Consider the following 22114-nt stretch of genomic DNA (forward strand, 5'->3'; position numbering starts at 1 on the left):
GTTACGCCTCGACTCTGAACCTAAACACAAACCTGCAGACGACGCCCAAGAAATTCTTAGCGGGAAAAAGATCCCTTGGTGAACTGTCAAAGCTGTTTGGGTGTATTTCGACCATGGGCTGCTTGCAGAGTAAAGGAAAAGATGAAGATAATCAAAAAGAAAATGAAAAGGATCCACCGAAAACATATTCTTGGTAAATAATGTCTCTTCTTCCGTTACATTTAAATCTGTAGTCTAGATACTCCCGATCCCTCAGATTGTCGAGTCAAATCAGCTGATTGTCATTTGCAGTCTGGTACTGTAATCATGACAGATGTTTTTCTGAATAAGATGCATGCGGAGTCTTGGACGTTTCTTAAAAGGGGGAATTTTGTTAATTCAGCACAAATACCATGAAGAATAGTTCAACATTGGAATATCACATGAGATACTACCGCTAGAGAGTTATGGGGTTCTTTGACTGGCCAGACAGTACTACATTGGATCTTTCTCTCGGGTTACAGTTCTTTCCCTTTACCTACACAGACACCGAATAGTCTGGACTATTCTTTACAGATTCTCCTCTGTCCTCATACACCTGACAACATTAAAATTACCAAACAATTCTTCTTCACCCAAGGGGTTAACTACTGCACTGCAATTGTTCAGTGGCTACTTTCCCCTTGGTAAGGGTAGAAGAGACTTTAGCTATGGTAAGCAGCTCTTCTAGGAGAAAGACACCCCAAAATCAAACCATTGTTCTCTAGTCTTGGATAGTGCCATAGCCTCTGTACCATAGTCTTCCACTGTCTTGGGTTAGAGTTCTCTTGCTTGAGGGTACACTCGGGCACACTGTTCTAACTAGTTTCTCTTCCTCTTGTTTTGTTGAATTTTTACAGTTTATATATGAAATATTTATTTCAATGTTTTTACTGTTCTTAAAATATTTTATTTTTCCTTGTTTCCTCTCCTCACAGGCTAGTTTCGCTGATGGGGCCCCTGGGCTTATAGCATCCTGCTTTTCCAACTAGGGTTGTAGCTTAGTATTTAATAATAATAATAATCTGGCCAGGAGAACGGTTTATAATATGGATAGTTAACTAAAATTGAAATACAGCTATGAATCATTGCAGTATTTTCATGGGGTCTAATTTCAATCATATAAATTTAAGACAAAAGCCTATTTTCAGAGAAAACCCTAATATCCAGTCATGATTTTATAGGCCTCTCAAAAATGACAAGCCCATACATTCAAGTACTGTACTTAGAAGGAGCTTAAGAAACTAGGGCTTTTAAATGGAAATTTGGATCTAAATCATGAAATTCCGACCACGAGGAATGTAAATGTATGAGGTTGATATAATGCTAAATACATGAACTATATATTCTTCCAACCGGTCGTGTTTCATAAATATCTGACAATGATTGCGGTGCAAACTATACACTCATGTGTTTTACCCCCCCCCCCCCCTTATATAACCCAATTAGGTAACTAGATCGGGGGATTCCAGTGGGCTGACTTATTTGGTGCAACACAAAACCAGGGTATTACATTACATACTAATAGCAGATATTATAAACTACTCCTAAACCTGTTAGAAAAATACATACAGTAGGTCATTTGTGTTTCACAAGAAATAACCATGGATTTCTGATGGAAAAACCATAGAATGTGGATAATATAGGGATGAGTCCTGGTTTAATCACACCTACCTAACCTAAGCTAACATAGGGGGCTAGGACATCTTCCTTACTTATAGGGGGCTAAGGGGGGCTTTCCCTCCGTAACATGACCTGCAACATTGTATCACTTAGTAATTCTTACTTAATTTAAATACCTTTATAACAAAATGTATTCTGCTACAAAATAATTACGCACCTAGCAGGTACTGATTTAATGAAGAAATAGTTTTTCGATTTAATGAAGAAATAGTTTTTCGATTTAATGAAGAAAATGTAAAAACTACAGTACTGTATTGTAAGTTACCCAAATACATTAAATTCGCCAGAAATGCCTGGAGACATTTTCTCATATACACCAACAACTGCTTAACATAAGAGGATTAGGGTTATAATTTATTAAAACATTGCAACATGAAAAAATGTACCATGTTAGATATTGTTGGAATTTAATAAAAATTATAACCACATGAAAAAAAAGGTTACATGGCTGAGGACTATGAAGTGTGAAGTAGATGATGAATGGAGAAGCATTGGTTTAAAAGCTCAAGATAGAGACGACTGGCGAAATCTAACCGAGACCCTGGTCAATAGGCATATGAAGAGATGATGATGATGAAATAAACCATACCCACATACTCTGGTAGAAATTGTTTGACACATATAATTGAATGAGTGATTTTCAAGTTTAGACGATGCATAAGTCAAAAGATTTTTTTGGCTCTGATATGAAAGAGCAAAGGGTAACTCACTCAGTACTGTAATGCACTGGAGGAGTTAACCCTTTTACCCCCAAAGGACGTACTGGTACGTTTCATAAAAGCCATCCCTTTACCCCCATGGACGTACCGGTACGTCCTTGCAAAAAAATGCTATAAAATTTTTTTTTTTCATATTTTTGATATTTTTTTGAGAAAATTCAGGCATTTTCCAAGAGAATGAGACCAACCTGACCTCTCTATGACAAAAATTAAGCCTGTTAGAGCAATTTAAAAAAAAATATACTACAAAATATGCTGGGAAAAAAATAACCCCCTGGGGGGTTAAGGGTTGGAAATTTCCAAATAGTCTGGGGGTAAAAGGGTTAATAGTATGGCTAATGTGAACCAAGGATGAAGACTCTTGGAATGGAAAAGAGCAATTTAAATGTCTGTGGTAAAAGGTATTCAAAGAAATATAATAAATTGATTTTTACTTCACCTGGCTTACTTGATCTAATCTAGCTCACCAAGAAGTGAATGCACCCTTTATCATTACACAACTGTAGAATAACTTGACTTGTTGATATGTTTTTGCTTTTTCAGATATGTTTTTGCTTTTTCATTCGTATTTTGTAACGTGGTTTTCCTATTATTTTAGGGACAAACGCGAAAAAGTCAATCCCGCAGACTACACCATAGAAAACATTTCTGGACAAGAAGTTGGTCGAATACCAGGCACAATCGATGGACAACAGTTCATTATACAGAATTGTCAGTCATCAAAAATCTATCTGTTTGATCATGTCAATACAATAACTGTTGATGACTGTTCTGATTGCGTTATCTTCATTGGCCCTACTACTGGAAGGTACGTTTACTCTGAATATTTTTACGTCTCTACTTTCCCTTTAATCATTTTGCTTAGCTTTCTTTTCTTTTCTTTTCACATTATGTAAAGTCAGTAAAATCAAATGTCTTTTTGTCTTTTCTTGAAGAATATATGACTACACTGTATTATAAGTGCTAATAAAGTTTAATAATTCATGATACCTTATTACTCAGCGCAGTTAAAATGAGTACCCTTAAGAAGTGTAAAACAAAACGACTTGAAATTGTCCTTGCCATTCAGATCAAAGATACATAATAAAATAAATGCATGAACTCCTCTTCAGTTTAAAAACTAATAAATCAGCATATTACTGCAAGGGATTTAGTGTGAAAGTTATGACTAATATCAATAAAGAATTTGCAAGTGATGAATGTCATAATACAGTTCTGTTTGTTTGAAATCACTTTGGTTCATAATTTTTCAATTATATTATGTTATGTACTGAACAGTATGGGTAACTTTCCATCGAGATAAATTTTATAAGTGCATAAAATTGCAATCATACCTCAAATCTGGTTTATATCTCTATTCTTTTTTTTTTGTCTTCGCAGTCTCTTCTTGCGAGATTGTCGGGATTGCGTCGTTATGGCTGCCTGTGGTCAATTCCGCACCCGAGATTGCTGTAAAATGGACATCTTTCTTCTCTGTCAAACGCAACCTATTATAGAAGCGTCAACCAAGATGCGATTTGGTTGTTTCCAGGCCTATTATCCTCAGCTTGGAGGTATGGAATACAGTATTTATATTATGATATAGTAATAGCTCGTTTTTCTAAGAAATTATAAGAAAATTGACATCCGTGCATATTCTATTCAATTCATTGCTTTCTGCCATAATTTTACATAAATTTGCTGCAGGAGAAATCAAAATTATTTTTATTTTATTTTCAGACCATTTTACCCGAGCTAAAATCAGCATTTTTAACAATAACTGGTCAAACATCCATGATTTCACACCTGTTGAAGGAGAGACAAACTGGTCAAGTGTTTCTCAAAATTCAGCCTTATTGGAAGTCTTCAAATTGCCTGAAACAGAAGAGTTCAAGAGGTTTGTACAGATTTAGATAGTATAAAGTACACTACAGTACTGTAAAGATTTTGACGTAATGTACGTTTGATTACTTTGTTCCCCTGTCATCTATAAGAGTAGGCTTTCATATACAATACAACATTTCTTTCAAGCCAGAGAAGATAATCATATTAGTTGAAGGTCTTCGTTACTGAAAAATACAATTTTCTTTTTAATCAAAATTTTCAGTACTTGCCGATTGCTTTAACATAGCCTGTTTCTACATCAAACACATATCCAAAACATATCATTCCCCTTTCTAGCTAAAAAAGATAAGGTAGCTGGGGGTAGTTTCGAGCATGCTATGACTTTTTTATCCTTACTAGTTGACTTAATATCTCCAGTATTTTTATCCTGCCGGGAATGGTAGTAGGTTTGTTTGAAAAAATCAATATTTGCTTCATGAAAAATCCATTACATTAACATACTTGAAGTCTAAATAGCAACTTGATTTCCAATTCTCTGACTTGTTGAAAAAGACATGATGATAAATAGAATCTTAAAGGCAATTACAGTACAGTATGTTTAAATGAAACCAGATGTTCCAGGTGGAACAGAGGGTTGGGATTCAGAATAGAACCATTTTAAAATTGAAGGAATAAAAAGCAGTAATAAACACTTGCACAACTTTGAAAATTATGGCTAGAAACTAAGTATTACACTTGTTTGACTTCGATATTAGAAAGTGCTTGTGCTTCACCTCAATGTGACCCCATCTGCTGCCAGACAATAGGAATGTCTTCCTACATTTGTATATGACCCTTGAACTATGCACCAGGATTCACCCATGACATAGAGAACAATACAGTATTCATAAGAATTTACAACTAGGAGACAAGTACTTGTTGCTTGTTCATCCTTTAAAAATGGAACATATTGTATATCATCATCCTTAACTATATTGGTACAAGGAGGATAAGACAATTGGCAAAGAAGCCACAAAATCCAAATTATTTTGTGAAAGCTCAGTTATCACAAAAGCTATTCATCAAGACAGGAAGGCAAAGGCAATGCTTTTAAAACAAATTAGAAATTATGTTGGTATTCAGATGTAGCTGACTGCAAAAAAAAAAAAAGCTCACTTTATAAGTAATTCACATGATCAAAATTACTCGGAAGCAGAAAGAAATAAGTTATAATAGCAGATTATCTTCAATGAAAGATAAGATATGGATGTAGAATAAACTGACAATGCTGATAATAGGACTAGAAGTATGTTTCTACAGTACACCAAGTAATGGAAGCATGGCTTATTGAAAGTGGGCAACTGGGTATCATAGCATTTTGGGTAGCTTTACCCACTATTTCTCTGGCAACTAACTGCTGTTTGTATAGTTTTAAATTTGGCATGGTCTCGGTCAAAATCTAACATCCAAGGTATTTTCAAAATCTCTATACTTTGAGTAAACAAATTTGTGAATTTTACATTGCATATTTATTCCTGCTTAGCATTGCTATCTACAGGCATGTGTAAGATCATTTTTCTTTTAAATTGACAGGTTATATATGTAGAGGCATGTAAGGCTACTATAACAGTACACAAACCTTACTAAGTCAAAGTCACTCCCTAACCATTAATTGCTGTTGGTGACATGTCTTGTAGAAAGAAAGATACTGTCAATTGACAGGGAATTTATCTTGTAGAGAAATAAGTGCATTATATTGTGAGATTATGGAGTAAGGTAATTTGGCCCCTTTCCTCCACCTTCGACTTTTTGTTGATTGCTAGTACTCTTTTTACTTCTATATTTACTGAGTTAGTGTCTAGTACTGACCAAACTCTGGACTGCAGATGCCAGCTCAGTGCTCTACCCTCGAGCTATGTGGCCTTGTTAATTAAAATACAGTATCGGTTAAAATGGTGTACATTGGTTCCTAGTCTTCCTCAGGATGATGTGAATATTATTTCTCTAGCCAAAACTAGGTCCTTAGCTAAGCATGAAAAGAGATTCCTCTTGTAGAAGAGTCAGCTCCAGTCTCTATAGGAAGCAACAGAAGAGTTACTTGGCCAAAATGCAGACTCTGAGGTTCCCTCTGGAATCCTCAGGAGCTGATGATAAACAGCTGTAACACTTTCTTCCCTGCGTGTACTACCAGCTCAGCATCAAATCTGCATCAAATGAGTCACTGCCAATTGAAGGGGGAAGCATATCAATAATATTTGAATGCTGAGTGTTCTACCACTGAGCCACACTGATTACTAAATGATGTCTTCTGCTGGAATCTCTGAATGAAAACCCATCATCAAAACCATGGTTCACATTCTTCCTCCCCTAAGATTTGAAGAAGTTTGGCAACTAGTCTCGGGAAAGCCATACAAGAGGACCCATCAATAGAACTGGAGCCTCTAGAAGACAAGTAGGATTGAGAATAAAATCAATGAAAACTTGAGATGAACTTCTGGAATACAATAATTTTAATGAATGGATATAGAATTGAAAAAATATTATATGTAAATTTCTCTAGAGAAGTAACTTAAGCTGTAAACACATTAGTATCCCTAGGAATTACCTTTGATATTATATGTAATACAAGGAATTACTTCTCTTTGATATAGTTTATGTAACATATTAGAGTACTTTTGTTACATAGTGCTTTTGTTCCATAAAATTTTCTCTTAAGATTTGAAATTTATAATCTTTCATAAGCCCTGTCCACACGATCGAGCATGCCCGACGGGCAAACAGTGATACCAGACTACAATAATTAGTAAGAATGAGGGTTAATGACATCAGAAGTGGGAAAACCACAAACAGGGATCTGGCATCATACAGTGTTGCCAGATCCCTGCCTTTAGTTTTCCCACTTCTGACATCATGAACCCTCATTTTCACTATTGTGGCCTGGTATTACTGTGTGCCCATCGAGCATGCTCGTAAAAGGCTTTTCATATACCATAATGTATTTGTACTTTTAGAGGGTAGATTGTAATTTCATTAATCTTGATTTAATATTTCTAGTATTTATAATATAGAAATAGTATTTATAGACTTCCTTGCAATGACTTGTATTCCTTCATATAATGTGGTTTGTATGTTTTGACATTTTTAGTGTGGGTCTGAGACTCGATATCAACTTGAGCGTTGTCCCCTACACTTTGGGATCTCCCGTGTACGGGACGCAGGAAGCGACGCTAATCATTTTCTTTTACGATGCATCGTATAGACAAAGGGCTATTAATTTCATGACACTGTTAAGAACAGAAGTTGTAAGTACTTGACATCCTATATTTATCATTTACACTGCATGATTACACAAACAACCTACAACTTTAACCCTTTTACCCCCAAAGGATGTACTGGTACGTTTCACAAAAGCCATCCCTTTACCCCCATGGACGTACCGGTACGTCCTTGCAAAAAAAATGCTAAAAAAATTTTTTTTCATATTTTTGATAATTTTTTGAGAAAATTCAGGCATTTTCCAAGAGAATGAGACCAACCTGACCTCTCTATGACAAAAATTAAGGCTGTTAGAGCAATTTAAAAAAAAATATACTGCAAAATGTGCTGGGAAAAAAATAACCCCCTGGGGGTTAAGGGTTGGAAATTTCCAAATAGCCTGGGGGTAAAAGGGTTAACTTGAAGCTAGAAAGTACCACGATTAATTTTTGTAGGAAGATATTTTGTAATAAGTTTACGTATTGCACTGCACAAACAACTCCAAAATTATATAATTGTGATATAAAACATTGTAAATAGCAAGTCAGCTACAATTCTTATAGTATAATATTCTCTTTGATCAATTAATTTACAATTTTCATTCCAGACCAACTGTGTAATACAACATAGTCGAGAGGTCAAAATGGAGATTGCAGATGCACAGCGTGTATTCCGAACTTCCGAATACAATAGCGTCATTAGTCAGGGTCCAGTCATAGCTTTACTTTGTCTTGGGACTGGTATTATGGATGCTAGCAGTGCGGTAAGAGTACTTTTGTTATTTTTAAAATATATTTATTATTTTATTACATAAAGCTGTAACTGTATTGCTTCATTTTTATTCTAATTTCAGAGTGACAAGTAGCACTCAGTATACGTAATGCAACTCTAAAATAAGATATCGGAAAGTAAGAGAGAGCAGTAATATACGCTGGCCTCGGTTCCAAATCATGTGGTCCAAATACTGTTGATTTTGATATACTCGGTAATAGAAAATATGTTTGTTTATTCATGAACATTTCTTGAATAGTTATCCAGTACTCCTATATATGTCAATATTTCATTCCCATGATGTTCCTAGATTCACCAGTCTTTTGTATGATAGAAAAAAAAAGATGCACTACCCATACACACTGTGGATTCACGGCTGTCTCATCCAGTGCCATCACATTTAAGATAGTGTGTGTCTCTTAGGCTGTAATTCTCATGGACCTGGGAAGAGAGTAGTCATTTCAAGATTAACTGACATATTGATAACTTACTGTTATAACTACAGTTTGTTTCATCACAGCCCCGTTAATCATATGCATGCCTCAATTGCTTTGAGGATCAAAGTCGAGATGTTGAACATCTCGGTGTAAGGCAATTGCCCTGAAGGGTTAGTAGAGAACTTGGAGACTGTACGGGTCAGTGTTTAAGTTTCTTATAGCTCATAGGTATGTGCAATCCAAGGACCCAGAAAACCTGTATTGCGCAACACAAAATCTTTGTATCAGGTAATAGCTTCTATATAAGGTTAGTAACAATTATTACTGGAAAAATTGGGCAAAATTAAAGGCAGCAAAAAAAGTAATTGCTACATAAAATAAGCTAAAAAGTTGATAAAAATTAATATCAGGAAAGATGGCTAAGAAAATACATGGTATATTTGAATCTGGTAAATAATGAAAATCAATTAGTCTTCAATACCAAAAACTTATATATAATGGTATGTCATATGATAACACCCCTCAAAAAAGATAAAAAACAAAGACAAATCACCCTTTTCTCCCCAAAAAATATAAAAACCAGAAACAAAATCACCTTTTTTCTCAAAAAAAAAAAACATAAAAATCAAGAGACAAAATCACCTTTTTGCCAGAGCACAGTAAATAAAAAGGGGATATGAGTATGTTAGCTAGAAGGAGAATCAATCTCAGTGCTAATTATATAACACCTCAGTTGATAGTTAACAACAAGACTACTTCAACTATAAAACAACTCACTTGATAGTTAACAACAAGACTACTTACAAACCCTTCACCATCCCAAAAAAATATGTAATTGAAAATATAAATAAAACCAATTACTGATAAAAACAAAGGAACACTGTGAAAGGCTAAATATTTGTTCTTAAAAAAAAAAGCTACCTTTAAGTCATACTTGGCAAAGCTAGCGATTCCATAAATTATGCCAGCGACTAAAAGTACCTACTGATTGGAAGGAATGATTATCAGAATGAAAACATTAGAAATTGACTTTTACGAAGTGCTAGAACAAATATCTTCATCAAAGAAAATACCTGTTTAAAGGTTTAAAGGCCGCTCATGAATGGCAGAGGCAAGGGACAGGGATATTGCCTTAGCAAGCAGGCCAATGCCCCATATATACTATTAATCAGTGCCCAAGCCCCCTCTCCACCCAAGCTAGGACCAGGAAGGGCCAGGCAATGGCTGCTGATGACTAAGCAAATAAACCTATAGGCTCCCCCAAACCCATCATCCTTAGCTCAGAGGGATGGTGAGGTTGCAGCGACCAAAGGAACTAACGAGTTTGAAAGGGACAAACCCCAGTCTGGCAATTACTGTCAGGGACGTTAACACATTGGCCGCCACAACAGGCATGAGTACTGTTTACATAGCTGGAGGCTCATAAAAAAGCAAGATACTAGCCAATTATTATTATTATTACTTGCTAAGCTACAACCCTAGTTGGAAAAGCAAAATGCTATAAGCCCAGAGGCCCCAACAGGGAAAATAGCCCAGTGAGGAAAGGAAACAAGGAAAAATAATATATTTTATGAACAATGACATTTAAATAAATATTTCCTATATAGACTATGAAAACTTCAACTAAACAAAAGGAAGAGAAACGAGATAGAATAGTATGCCCGAGTGTACCCTCAAGTAAGACGCATACAGAGAAATTTACCTCTGCATACCAGGTAGAGAAGTGATATCCTGGGAATAGAGTGGGATCTCATTACATTCATAGTATGTGATTAATGGAGTTGAAGTGAAGAAAACCTAAAGCTACAGGATGCGATTAGTGCAGCTTTTAAAAAGCAATACTGTACTGGTAATGATAGCAGCAAAAAATTAATTTGATTAAAGATAAGAACATGCTTTGTACCTTTTTCAAGTCACATAAAAATTATTATACTTAAGGCTGCTATATTAATTTCACTTTTCATCATTTTCAGACCAAAATATAAAATGGAAAAACAACTAGAAATTTTGATGCTTTTTACTTTAACAGCTGTATAACTATATTCTATCTACATTTCTGTTGGGTGCTTTCAGTTTTAATTTCAGTGTGGCAATGAGGAGCTGGTGATCACTATCGAAATCTGATGATGATCACTATATTGCTATTGAACCCAATAAAAAACATGTCTTGATAAATGCCCACAAACTGAAATGTAAATATTCATTACCCTCATTAATGTTCTGACACCAGCGTCTCCGTTTGTGCACTTTCAACTTATATTCCCATCTGGTCCAGGTACTCGTCCGTATCCATGATGGAGGAGTTTAGTCCTTAGCCCTATTACCTCCATATCTATTACTTGTCTCATCACAGTATTACTATACTGTACAGATGGCCCTTCATTACTGATATAATTTTAGTATTATCATCTCTTTTTATCTTGGCAATTTAAACAATACTTCCATAGCATTTCTGATATATGAATGAAGATATTATACTACTAGTTTAGGCAGTATGATGTAGAAATTACTAGCATTTTAATAATAGAATGTATTATTTTTATACTTGTCGGCAAGCCATATAGCTAATACCTATGAAGTGTGAGTCTTTATCTTTGAATAATAAAAGAAAAAATGTTTTCTACATATATATCCCTTCCCGTCTGGGGATTGACCAGAATGGATTTGTATTCATAATGATGGGCAGAAACCTTCCCTAGTGATCACTGAGTCGCTTAGTCCAAATCATCATGTCTTTTTCATTCCCATAACCTTTGCTTGTTGATATGCATTGTCAAATAAATATTTAATGCTTCACCTTGTATCAGGTGGTAGTGGGAGATAATACACCATTAACTCGGTTGAATGCTGTGCAATTAGCTAGGAAGGCAGGATAGATTTTATCTCAATAAATGTGGTTTTTAGTACAGTAATGGGAATATTCTACTAATCAAAATGATTTTGTTTGAATATTCCTCAATTCTGAAGAAGTGCTTTGTGGAGATGGCAACTCACTAGACAAGGTTGCGTATGATTCAGTACTACCTTTATATATCAGTTGGCATATGGTTCAGTACTACCTTTAAATATTATACCAAACATAAACTAATGCAAATTGTAATTGGCGCAGTATTGGTTATCCATATCTCAGTATAGAGTACATAGGTTGTACCGTAAGTTGAGCTCAAATGATACACTTCAAGCATTACTAAAGGGTCTGGGCATAATCCCTTTGACTTACACCAGATATAATTATAACTTGTATGGTAATTACACTTCTTAGGTCCTTAACTTACATATATTTGAAGTTACAAACAGAAATTCAACTGAAAAATGTTATTTTGATAATAAAATAAATTTTTGAATATACTTACCCGGTGATTATATAGCTGCAACTCTGTTGCCCGACAGACAACTCTACGGTAAAAACTCGCCAGCGATCGCTACACAGGTTGCGGGTGTGCCCAACAGCGCCATCTGTCGTCCAGATACCCAGTACTCAATGTAAACAAAGACTCAATTTTCTCCTCGTCCCACTGCGTCTCTATTGGGGAGGAAGGGAGGGTCCTTTAATATATAATCACCGGGTAAGTATATTCAAAAATTTATTTTATTATCAAAATAACATTTTTCAATATTTAACTTAGCCGGTGATTATATAGCTGATTCACACCCAGGGGGGTGGGTAGAGACCAGCAATATATGTTTACACTTTTATGAGCTAAGAGTTTTTATTTCATTTTAGAAGTTATCAAAATAACAAAAACAAAATGAATAGGTACCTGGTAAGGAAGTCGACTTGAACAATTTCTCTGCCTTTTAAGTACGTCTTCCTTACGGAGCCTCGCGATCCTCTTAGGATGCTGATCGACCCCTAGGATCTGAAGTATCAAGGGTTGCAACCCATACAACAGGACCTCATCAAAACCCCTAATCTAGGCGCTCTCAAGAAATGACTTTGACCACCCGCCAAATCAACCAGGATGCGAAAGGCTTCTTAGCCTTCCGGACAACCCAAAAAACAACAATAAAAACATTTCAAGAGAAAGATTAAAAGGGTATGGAATTAGGGAATTGTAGTGGTTGAGCCCTCACCCACTACTGCACTCGCTGCTACGAATGGTCCCAGTGTGTAGCAGTTCTTGTAAAGAGACTGGACATCTTTCAAGTAAAATGACGCGAACACTGACTTGCTTCTCCAATAGGTTGCGTCCATTATACTTTGCAGAGATATATTTTGCTTAAAGGCCACGGAAGTTGTTACAGCTCTAACTTCGTGCATCTTCACCTTAAGCAAAGTTCGGTCTTCCTCACTCAGATGTGAATGAGCTTCTCGTATTAACAATCTGATAAAGTCTGACCAAGCATTCTTTGACAAAGGCAAGGATGGTTTCTTAACTGAACACCATAAAGCTTCAGATTGGCCTTGTAAAGGTTTAGTACGCTTTAAATAGAACTTAAGAGCTCTAACAGGGCATAAGACTCTTTCTAGTTCATTGCCTACGATCTCCGATAAGCTGGGGATATCGAAAGATTTAGGCCAAGGCCGAGAAGGCAGCTCATTTTTGGCTAGAAAACCAAGTTGTAGCGAACAAGTGGCTTTTTCTGACGAAAATCCTATGTTCTTGCTGAAGGCATGAATCTCACTGACTCTTTTAGCCGAGGCTAAGCATACCCGGAAAAGAGTCTTAAGAGTGAGATCTTTCAGGGAGGCTGATTGTAACGGCTCCAACCTGTCTGATATGAAGAATCTTAGTACCACGTCTAAATTCCATCCAGGGGTAGCCAAACGACGCTCCTTGGTGGTCTCAAAAGACTTAAGGAGGTCTTGCAGATCTTTATGTTTGGAAAGATCTAAGCCTCTATGCCGGAAGACCGATGCCAACATGCTTCTGTAGCCCTTGATAGTGGGAGCTGAAAGGGATCGTCCTTTTCTCAGGTATAAGAGAAAAACAGCTATTTGAGCTACAGAGGTACTGGTCGAGGATACAGAAACTGACTTGCACCAGTCTCGGAAGACTTCCCACTTCGATTGGTAGACTCTAATGGAAGAAGCTCTCCTTGCTCTAGCAATCGCACTGGCTGCTTCCTTCGAAAAGCCTCTAGCTCTCGAGAGTCTTTCGATAGTCTGAAGGCAGTCAGACGAAGAGCGTGGAGGCTTTGGAGTACCTTCTTTACGTGTGGCTGACGTAGAAGGTCTACCCTTAGAGGAAGACTACTGGGAACGTCTACTAACCATCGAAGTATCTCGGTGAACCATTCTCTCGCGGGCCAGAGGGAAGCAACTGACGTCAACCTTGTCCCTTCGTGAGAGGCGAACTTCTGCAGTACCTTGTTGACAATCTTGAACGGTGGGAATGCGTAGAGATCCAGATGTGACCAATCTAGGAGGAAAGCATCTATATGTATTGCTGCTGGGTCCGGGACTGGAGAGCAATAGATTGGAAGCCTCTTGGTCAGCGAGGTTGCAAAGAGATCTATGGATGGTTTTACCCCAAGTGGCCCAAAGTCTCTTGCACACATCCTTGTGGAGGGTCCATTCGGTTGGAATTACTTGCCCTTTCCGACTGAGACAATCTACTATGACGTTCAAGTCGCCTTGGATGAACCTCGTTACTAGGGAGATGTCTTGACCTTTTGACCAGATGAGCAGGTCCCTTGTGATCTCGTACAACGTCAGTGAGTGGGTACCTTCTTGTTTGGAGATGTACGCCAAGGCCGTGGTGATGTCCGAGTTAACTTCCACCACTTTGCCTCGAAGGAGAGACTTGAAGCTTTTCAAGGCCAGATGTACTGCCAACAGCTCCTTGCAGTTGATATGCATGCTCCTCTGACTCGAGTTCCACAGTCCTGAGCATTCCCGACCGTCTAGTGTCGCGCCCCAGCCCACGTCCGATGCGTCCGAGAAGAGAACGTGGTTGGGAGTCTGAACAGCCAGGGGAAGACCCTCTCTTAGGTTGATATTGTCCTTCCACCAAGTCAGACAAGACTTTATCTTTTCGGAAACCGGGATCGAGACCGCTTCTAGCGTCTTGTCCTTTTTCCAGTGAAAAGCTAGATGGTATTGAAGAGGACGGAGGTGTAGTCTTCCTAGTGACACAAATTGTTCCACGGATGACAGCGTCCCTACCAGACTCATCCACAGCCTGACTGAGCAGCGTTCCTTCTTCAGCATCTTCTGGATGGATAGCAGGGCTTGATCTATTCTGGGGGCTGATCGTCTTGTTGTTCAGCAACGTCCTCATCAGAGGGTTCCTCATCCGAAAACTGATGAGGAAACGGCAACGGAGTGGGCAACGTCTGGCTCGCTGAGTCCGGTCGCACTGGTGGATGCGTGACGGAGCCGGACGCAAAATCATGGAACTGCTGCACAGTCTGTGAACTGTCAACAACCATGGGTGCGCGAGCAAGCACAGCGTCAACCCGAGACTGTCTAGACCGTCTGGGTTGTGCAGTCAACACCCTACCGGGTTGCTAAAGGTTGACGCACTGCGTCAAAACAAGTCACCTCTGCTGGTTGTTGAACGTCCTGAACGTCAACAACCACCTCCGAGCGTCGCTTAACGTCAACGTGCGGCTGGCAACCCACACTGGGTCGCATCGGTGGAGGAATCATCTCAACTGGCAGACGCGAGTAGGTTACCTCAGCGTCAACAGGGCGCACAACCGACCGGTTGGAAGGTTGTTGGCCAGAAGGTTCGGTAGCAACCTTCTCCGCATTAAAGTCCTCTATCAAGGACGCAAGCTTGGACTGCATGTCTTGCAGCAAAGCCCATTTAGGGTCTACGGGAGCAGGTGTGGCAACAGACGGGGTTAGCGACTGAGGCGGTACCGTTTACCATCCCTGAAAGCCTTGTTATGCGTGACATAATTGTACAGCAAAACTTCAAAGGCTCGAAAACAGCTGTGAAGTTGACCTGTAAACAACTTGGAGCGTCTCCTGGCCAGGCGCCAGGGAGAGTCTACGAGAATTGAGAAGTCTATCTGGGCAGAGGCATGAACTCCCAAGCCGAGAACTTCTCTCGTGTCATATCAGACTCTCGCTCTATAAACCAGTTTAAAAGAAGGGAAAGCAAAGGCTGTATCCCCCAAACTCCTCCTGGTGAAAAACCAGTCGCCTAGCCAATGTAAAGCTCTCTAGGAGAGCGAGAGAGCACTAGCTTAAAAACAACGGCTTCGAAGTAGCTAGGCCTAGTGTAAGCTCTGACGTTTAGGCGAACGAGGAGCAGCAGTTACAAAAAGATCCGGACAAAGATCCTTAAAAAAATCATCATGATTTAATTAAAGTCCACAGGAGGCTAAGCAGCTTTAGGCTCCACTCCATCTGACAGAGTCCTCAAGGGAATATCAGTAGTAGGGAGAACAGCAACTTCCTCATCTACAGGAACCTTGTCCGATAAAAGCTGAGTCTCAAGCAAGGGAGAGACCTACCTCAACAACTGAACTGTCAACCACAACAGGTGCGTGAGGACGCACAGCGTCCACTCGAGACTGCTTTGACTGCCTAGACTGAGCAGTCAAAACAACTCTAGAATGCGGAGGTTGACGCACAGCGTCAAAACAAGTCAACTCCGATTGTTAGTGAACGTCTTGAACGTCAACAGGAGCATCAGCAAGTGGCCTAACGTCCAAATGCGGCTGAAAAACCACACGAGACCGCATCGAGTGTGGTTCTAAACAACCTGACTGACGTGACTAAGCTACGCCAACGTCAACAGTAAGCACAAAGGAACGTTAGGTTGGCTGAAAGCCAGGATATCGATGAGATAAACGGCTAGACTCAACGGACTAATCGGCAGAATAGTCTTCCATAAGGGAGGCAAGCATATACTGCATGTCTTGCCATACAACCCATTAAGGATCAACGGAAATGGTTGTGGTAAGAGACGAGGGTAACGTCTGTGACCGCAACACTTTGCCTACAAAAAAAGACTCTCGGAGTCTGTGTTACGCTTTTGTTAGGCGGCGAGCAGTTATCCGATGACTGCATAGGGTCAGAGCTGTCCTAATGGTTGTAACCAGGACGCTGGACCTGTCCTGAAAGGACTGACTTTCGCTTAAGGGCTTCGAAACCTTGTGACAGGTTTCTTATGCGAAAAGCCTTCGGATGACGAGGAGAAACAACGTCTCTCTCGTCTTATGGTAGGGGAGATCTTGGTAAGATACACCCGATACCATAGAGGGAAAACGTCTGTTCGTTGGTCAAGGCCTCTCGAACCCATAAGTCGTTTGACATTACTTCTCCCCTGGGCTTGGGAGCATGTAAGAGGTCCCGGACTAGGTGAACGACAGGCACGAACAGACGAACCCTCGGACGCAACACTGTAACACTTTGCGCATATCACTTTATCACTTCGATTTTCTGTTTTGCACTTATTTCACTGAAATCGAAACTTTTACTGATTTCTACCTGAAACACGCAATTCTACCCTTCATTAAAAGGTAGTAATTGCGAGATCAGTCGTATAATGCAAGCTCATTAATACCAGCAAAAAACAGTAAACATATTTTAAGATAAAAAAATCAGTGGCTGGGAAAGAGACTAAACACTAGTTCATATAACTACGTTTTCAATCTCTCACCGCACATAGCCTGGGGACGAGAATAAAAAACTAAAACGTTTTATCCTTCCTCCCCGTACAGCGACTAGGGACGAGAGTAACTCGAGAACAACGTTACCCGCTTGAACGGAACGTTTTCTCTCCTCTCTCTCCCTCTCTCTATCTCTCTCTCTCTTTCTCTCTTGATTTCGCACCTAAGAGAAGAGCCCAATTATATTTCGTCAAAAAAACATGTTATTTGACTAAAGGAAAAAACTGAAAGGTTTTTCAATTAAAAAGTTCCTTTAAAATAGAATTTAAAACATTGAAGCTAAGAAAGAATGAACAAAACGTCAGAATCGATTTACTCTTACTGCAAAGTGAAACCGTGATACACTCTCTCTCTATCGTAACGATAGAGCGCATGTTGAACGTCCTGAAAGTCAACAACTGCGTAGCCTAAATAAACTAAACGTTAGTTCATCTTTGAAAACAGTACGAAGACTATCAAAGAAATTCTTTCATAAAATATTACATTTAAAAAGTTTTAAATCCTTAGCTCTTTAAAAGCTAATTACGATATAAAGGGCTCAACGTTGATTAACTTCGGTTTCCAAGTTAGGACCGCCTACTCTCAGGAAAGGTCTATATAAACAAAACATTAAAATTATTTTTATATGTTTATAATAAATGGAAAGTTAATCGAAGAGGCCTAATAAAGGCGGAGAGATATAAAATATATAGAGGAAAATCTATAACGTGATATAATTACTAAAAGCATAAACACACTTCCGTCTAAGGGAAGGGTCGGCCATTTAAAAGTGAAAGAAAGTCCATACTCTCTTTGTCACCATAATTAAATCTATCCAAAACGAGTTCAAGATTTAAGATGAAGATAAAACACCTGCATAGCGAAAGCTCAAAACTAGAATAAAGTACTTCACCAATTAGTTGTGAAAAAACTCCAGTTTAGCAACAGCGAGTAAGTACGTCTTGTCGATAGCTCGACAGAGAGAAAATTGAGTCTTTGTTTACATTGAGTACTGGGTATCTGGACGACAGATGGCGCTGTTGGGCACACCCACAACCTGTGTAGCGATCGCTGGCGAGTTTTTAACCGTAGAGTTGTCTGTCGGGCAACAGAGTTGCAGCTATATAATCACCGGCTAAGTTAAATATTGAAAAACATAAATCTCAGATCTTGTATCAAATGTTCATTATGAAATATTGTAGCAAAACATTACGGTATATAATTTAATGCATTAAGCAAGACAACATTTGCAATATGAGACAAGAATACTTGTTGACTTTTGCAGCTGAAAATTTAAAGCATGCAAGTTAGGTGAAGTCTAACCTTGGCCAAAATTTTTATTACAAACAGCTTCTAAGAACTTAAGTTTTTAAGTTGAGGACTTTTTGTACTCTGAATTGCATTTTTAAATATTGAATGACATACTCTTTTCAGATTGCTGCACAGGTAAATTCCTCCTCCTCCAGCCAGACAGTTTATGTGACATCAGACAGCAATTCCAGCAATCAGCAAATTGATAACTTCTTTTCTTATGCCTCCATGTCAATGGCTCTTTAAAAACTGTGCACCCCAAAATTATTTTCAGAATTGTTTCAGTTCTGGCAATGATTACCAAATCTGCTTATAAAAATAATATTTGGTTTCTTAAATGCAGTAGTCATTAGTGTACAACTAATGTGTTTTATACTTTTTCATATGCAGTAGTAACAAGGATGACGACAAGAAAGCACCGTACAAAAAATCACTATTAATTGTTACTTTAGATAATTGTTAGTTTCACTAATACAAAGCCGTCTCAGTGGGCCTTGCAAAACTTTGTAGGAATAACATCAGGTTAGCCTAAAAATTGCTTCAAGGTCACTTGGAAGCTATTTTATAAACCTAATCTGGAGTGTTAAACTTTACACAAACAATCTTGATACAGTGTTTTTCAAGCAATGTTATCATTGAACTAGTGTTATTAACTAACGACCTAATTATCCATAATTAGATTCTTTATAAAAGAAAAGAAAATACTGATTTTACTCAATCAAAATCAATTTCTAAGCACTAGAATTAGCATTACCCATTTCTTAATAAAGTTCTTTTTTTGAGTTTGTATGGTAAACTATTAAATGTAAAGGTGTTTAAAATGGTAGGCAATTATAATTAGGATGAAAGTATGTGTGGCTGTGATTGAAGCGTTTGGGCACAATGTCCCTAATATTGTACGGTACACTCACTCGAGCTTTTATATCCAATATACACAATATGTCTCTTACGTGCATAGAAAAAAAAACCACTTGCAGAATGTTGACTTATTTAAAGTGTGGGGCTTCGTACAATATTTTCTAGTCATTTTTATTAAAACTTATTTTGATAATTTTATTTGATATCTATTAGATGTTGAAAGAGGACAAGTGTCTGTTTTAATGTTTTAATTTAAGACCATTTTTAGAATCACTTGTAGCCTTTACAAATGGTAGAGACATTGATATGGAATTTAAAAGTTCAAATAGTCTTTATCTTGGAATTTTTTTTATTTAGGATTTGTTTAGGAGTCAAAAAGAATCTTCTTGGGGGAAGAAAATAGGTTGTTATACACGGCAAGTGATAAATTCTGCTAGCTAGAAGTAATTGTATGTAATACAGATATAAATGTTATATTTCCTCACTTATAGTATTCACAAATATTGTGTTCACGCAAGAAATTAATCTGGCACATTACAAATGCTTTAGTGCTGGTTTAAAAGAAGACATACCTATTTATCTGCTTTTCTAAAACAGGCAAAGGGAAAGTTTCTCACTCCTTTGCTTCTTCTGCAACTTATATTTGGAACTCTTCTGATCAAGAGTTTGCTTTTTATTTTTTTTTTTCAGCATTGTTCGAAATCTTGCAAGGTGAGAATATTTCATGGTTTGAATACGGTTGAAATATTCCATCAAACTCCTTGCATTTGTTTTATGAACAGGAGGGATAAGAAGGCAAAATTTTCCAGTTTTGCATTGACATTGAAGAGGAAAACTCTACCTGGAAAGCTTATCTAGATCTATCACATAATTTGAGAAACAACATACAAACAGACACATCCGACAGTACTGTAGTGTACTCCAATTTTTAACAAAGAAAATACTAGTAAAACTGACATAAATCAAGATGCTGGAATGTCAAACTGACCAAGACAACAAGTTAAATTAGATGAGGTTGGACAGCAAGAAGGAAGTAGAGTAGGAGGATATAAGAAAAAGATAAATGTAAATACCTTTCAAGTAATACCTACAGTGTACTCTATAAAGGGTAATAATGGCACTAAACCTCCCCACCTCTCCCCCTCCACCCGTCAATTGACAGTTAGAGGTCTTTTCTTTCAAACTTCAAACATGAAAAAACACCAAGAGCACAAACAAAACGACTAAGCGAGCAAGTCCAAACCAGAAGGATGTCCTAGAGGGCGCTCGTGTTAGGTGTCGGTGGCGCGGTCCAAGTGTGGTTTCTAGGGTCTCTGTTACGGCCCTTCCCTTTGATGAAGGAATTATCTAAATGGAAGACAGCCTGTGAATAGTGGTTTTCACACGCCCCTGCTGTATACATGACAACCACAAGGTGCTCGCGTGAGGGTAGTAACCTCTGCATTCCATGCTTTTATCTTTCTCTGGTATATTTAGAAGATTTATATCAGAAAAGTGTAAAGAAGGACCTTTTTCACAGGTCGACCCAGAAATTTTTGCATCGAGTAAGCAGCCGAGACATGTTCAACTCAAGGAAGCAAGTTGCTTGCTATTTCAGATGTTAATATAGTATTTGCTGTAGAGTTCATTACACACGCACAAATCCCAAGTAAATAGGACTGTGGGATGGTGTTCCTTACCATTTCCATGCCCGAGTGATTTTGTTGGAGACATGGATATAACACTCGGGCACCCTGTTCTATCTTATTTCTCTTCCTGTTGTTTTTTTTTAAGTTTTTATAGTTTATATTTGAAATATCTAGTTTGTTACTATTCTTGAAATATTTTATTTTGATTTTTTATTACTTCTCTCGCAGTTTGTTTATTTCCTTATTTCCTTTCCTCACTGGGCTATTATTCCCTGTTGGAGCCCTTGGGGTTATAGAATCTTGCTTTTCCAACTACGGTTATAGCTTAGCTTATAGTAATAATAATACTAATAATAATCATTAAGTAAAACTTACTCCTATACAGTTTTACTCTTTTGTGGTTCCTTCAATACCATTTTGTTTTAAATGTAATTATTTAAAATGTGAGGCAGAGGATCTTGTATCCAAGAAGCCACACTTAGGATGTCACCTAATTACTTTCACTCCTACCTGGTGGTTCCAGGACCTCATTTTCCGAAGACCAGAAGTAAGACATTTGTGATGTGACAGGTGTAAGTAGTAACCCCCCAAAAACTGTTGTATGATTTTGCCTGTGATTCTCACATCAGAATAAAGCATCCGTCCAATGTGTGATACTCAGCATTGTATTAGCACTATTTTTATATAAGTAATTTTTATATTATAATTCCAAATCAAAGAGTAGTTTTGTTGAATGATAGTCATTCAAAATGCTTTACTTGGTACACAATCTCATGTTGAATATAGTTTTATATGATTAATAAATGATTTAATGTTAATTTTTTTTATTTCAATCCTATCTGTCTTCATTACATGCCTTCTTGTATTTAACCCTTTAAATGCCACTGGATGTATTTTATGGCTAATATTTATAGTCTTCAGTGCCATTGAAATAAGATTTTCTCTTATTTACGTATATGAAAATTTTACAAAATTGGTAACATTATACTGTAGAATGTTCTACAGACTGACCGTATATTCACATGACCTTCTCTTAACTCTCTTCTACATCCAAGCTGGACCAGAGAGGACCAGGCAATAG

At 37.7% G+C, this 22114-nt stretch overlaps 1 protein-coding gene across 2 annotated transcripts; it reads left to right on the top strand.

Annotated features, from left to right (window-relative positions):
* Nucleotides 1-49: 49 nt before the first annotated feature.
* On the top strand, nucleotides 50-22065 carry LOC137642263 (protein XRP2-like). 2 transcript variants are annotated; one of them, XM_068374789.1, is made up of 7 exons: nucleotides 50-193; nucleotides 3019-3228; nucleotides 3801-3973; nucleotides 4140-4296; nucleotides 7369-7525; nucleotides 8086-8241; nucleotides 18671-22065. In XM_068374789.1, exons 1-7 carry the CDS (start codon nucleotides 114-116, stop codon nucleotides 18791-18793), a joined length of 1056 nt encoding a protein of 351 aa, XP_068230890.1. In that variant the 5' UTR covers nucleotides 50-113; the 3' UTR covers nucleotides 18794-22065. The 2 variants fall into 2 exon arrangements, with proteins under 2 accessions (XP_068230890.1, XP_068230891.1); XM_068374790.1 differs by lacking the exon at nucleotides 18671-22065 and adding an exon at nucleotides 8332-8556.
* The last annotated feature ends 49 nt before the right edge of the window (nucleotides 22066-22114 follow it).

The sequence above is a fragment of the Palaemon carinicauda genome, chromosome 6 (genome assembly GCF_036898095.1).
Source record: "Palaemon carinicauda isolate YSFRI2023 chromosome 6, ASM3689809v2, whole genome shotgun sequence".
Lineage (NCBI taxonomy): Eukaryota > Metazoa > Arthropoda > Malacostraca > Decapoda > Palaemonidae > Palaemon > Palaemon carinicauda.

What these genes read in the sequence shown, in the direction of transcription:
- LOC137642263 (XM_068374789.1), top strand. Translation starts at nt 114, where the DNA reads ATGGGCTGCTTGCAGAGTAAAGGAAAAGATGAAGATAATCAAAAAGAA. An exon ending in CTATTATCCTCAGCTTGGAG is followed by an intron (nt 3,974 to 4,139) that starts GTATGGAATACA and finishes TTTTATTTTCAG; the next exon opens with ACCATTTTACCCGAGCTAAA. An exon ending in TTATGGATGCTAGCAGTGCG is followed by an intron (nt 8,242 to 18,670) that starts GTAAGAGTACTT and finishes TACTCTTTTCAG; the next exon opens with ATTGCTGCACAGGTAAATTC.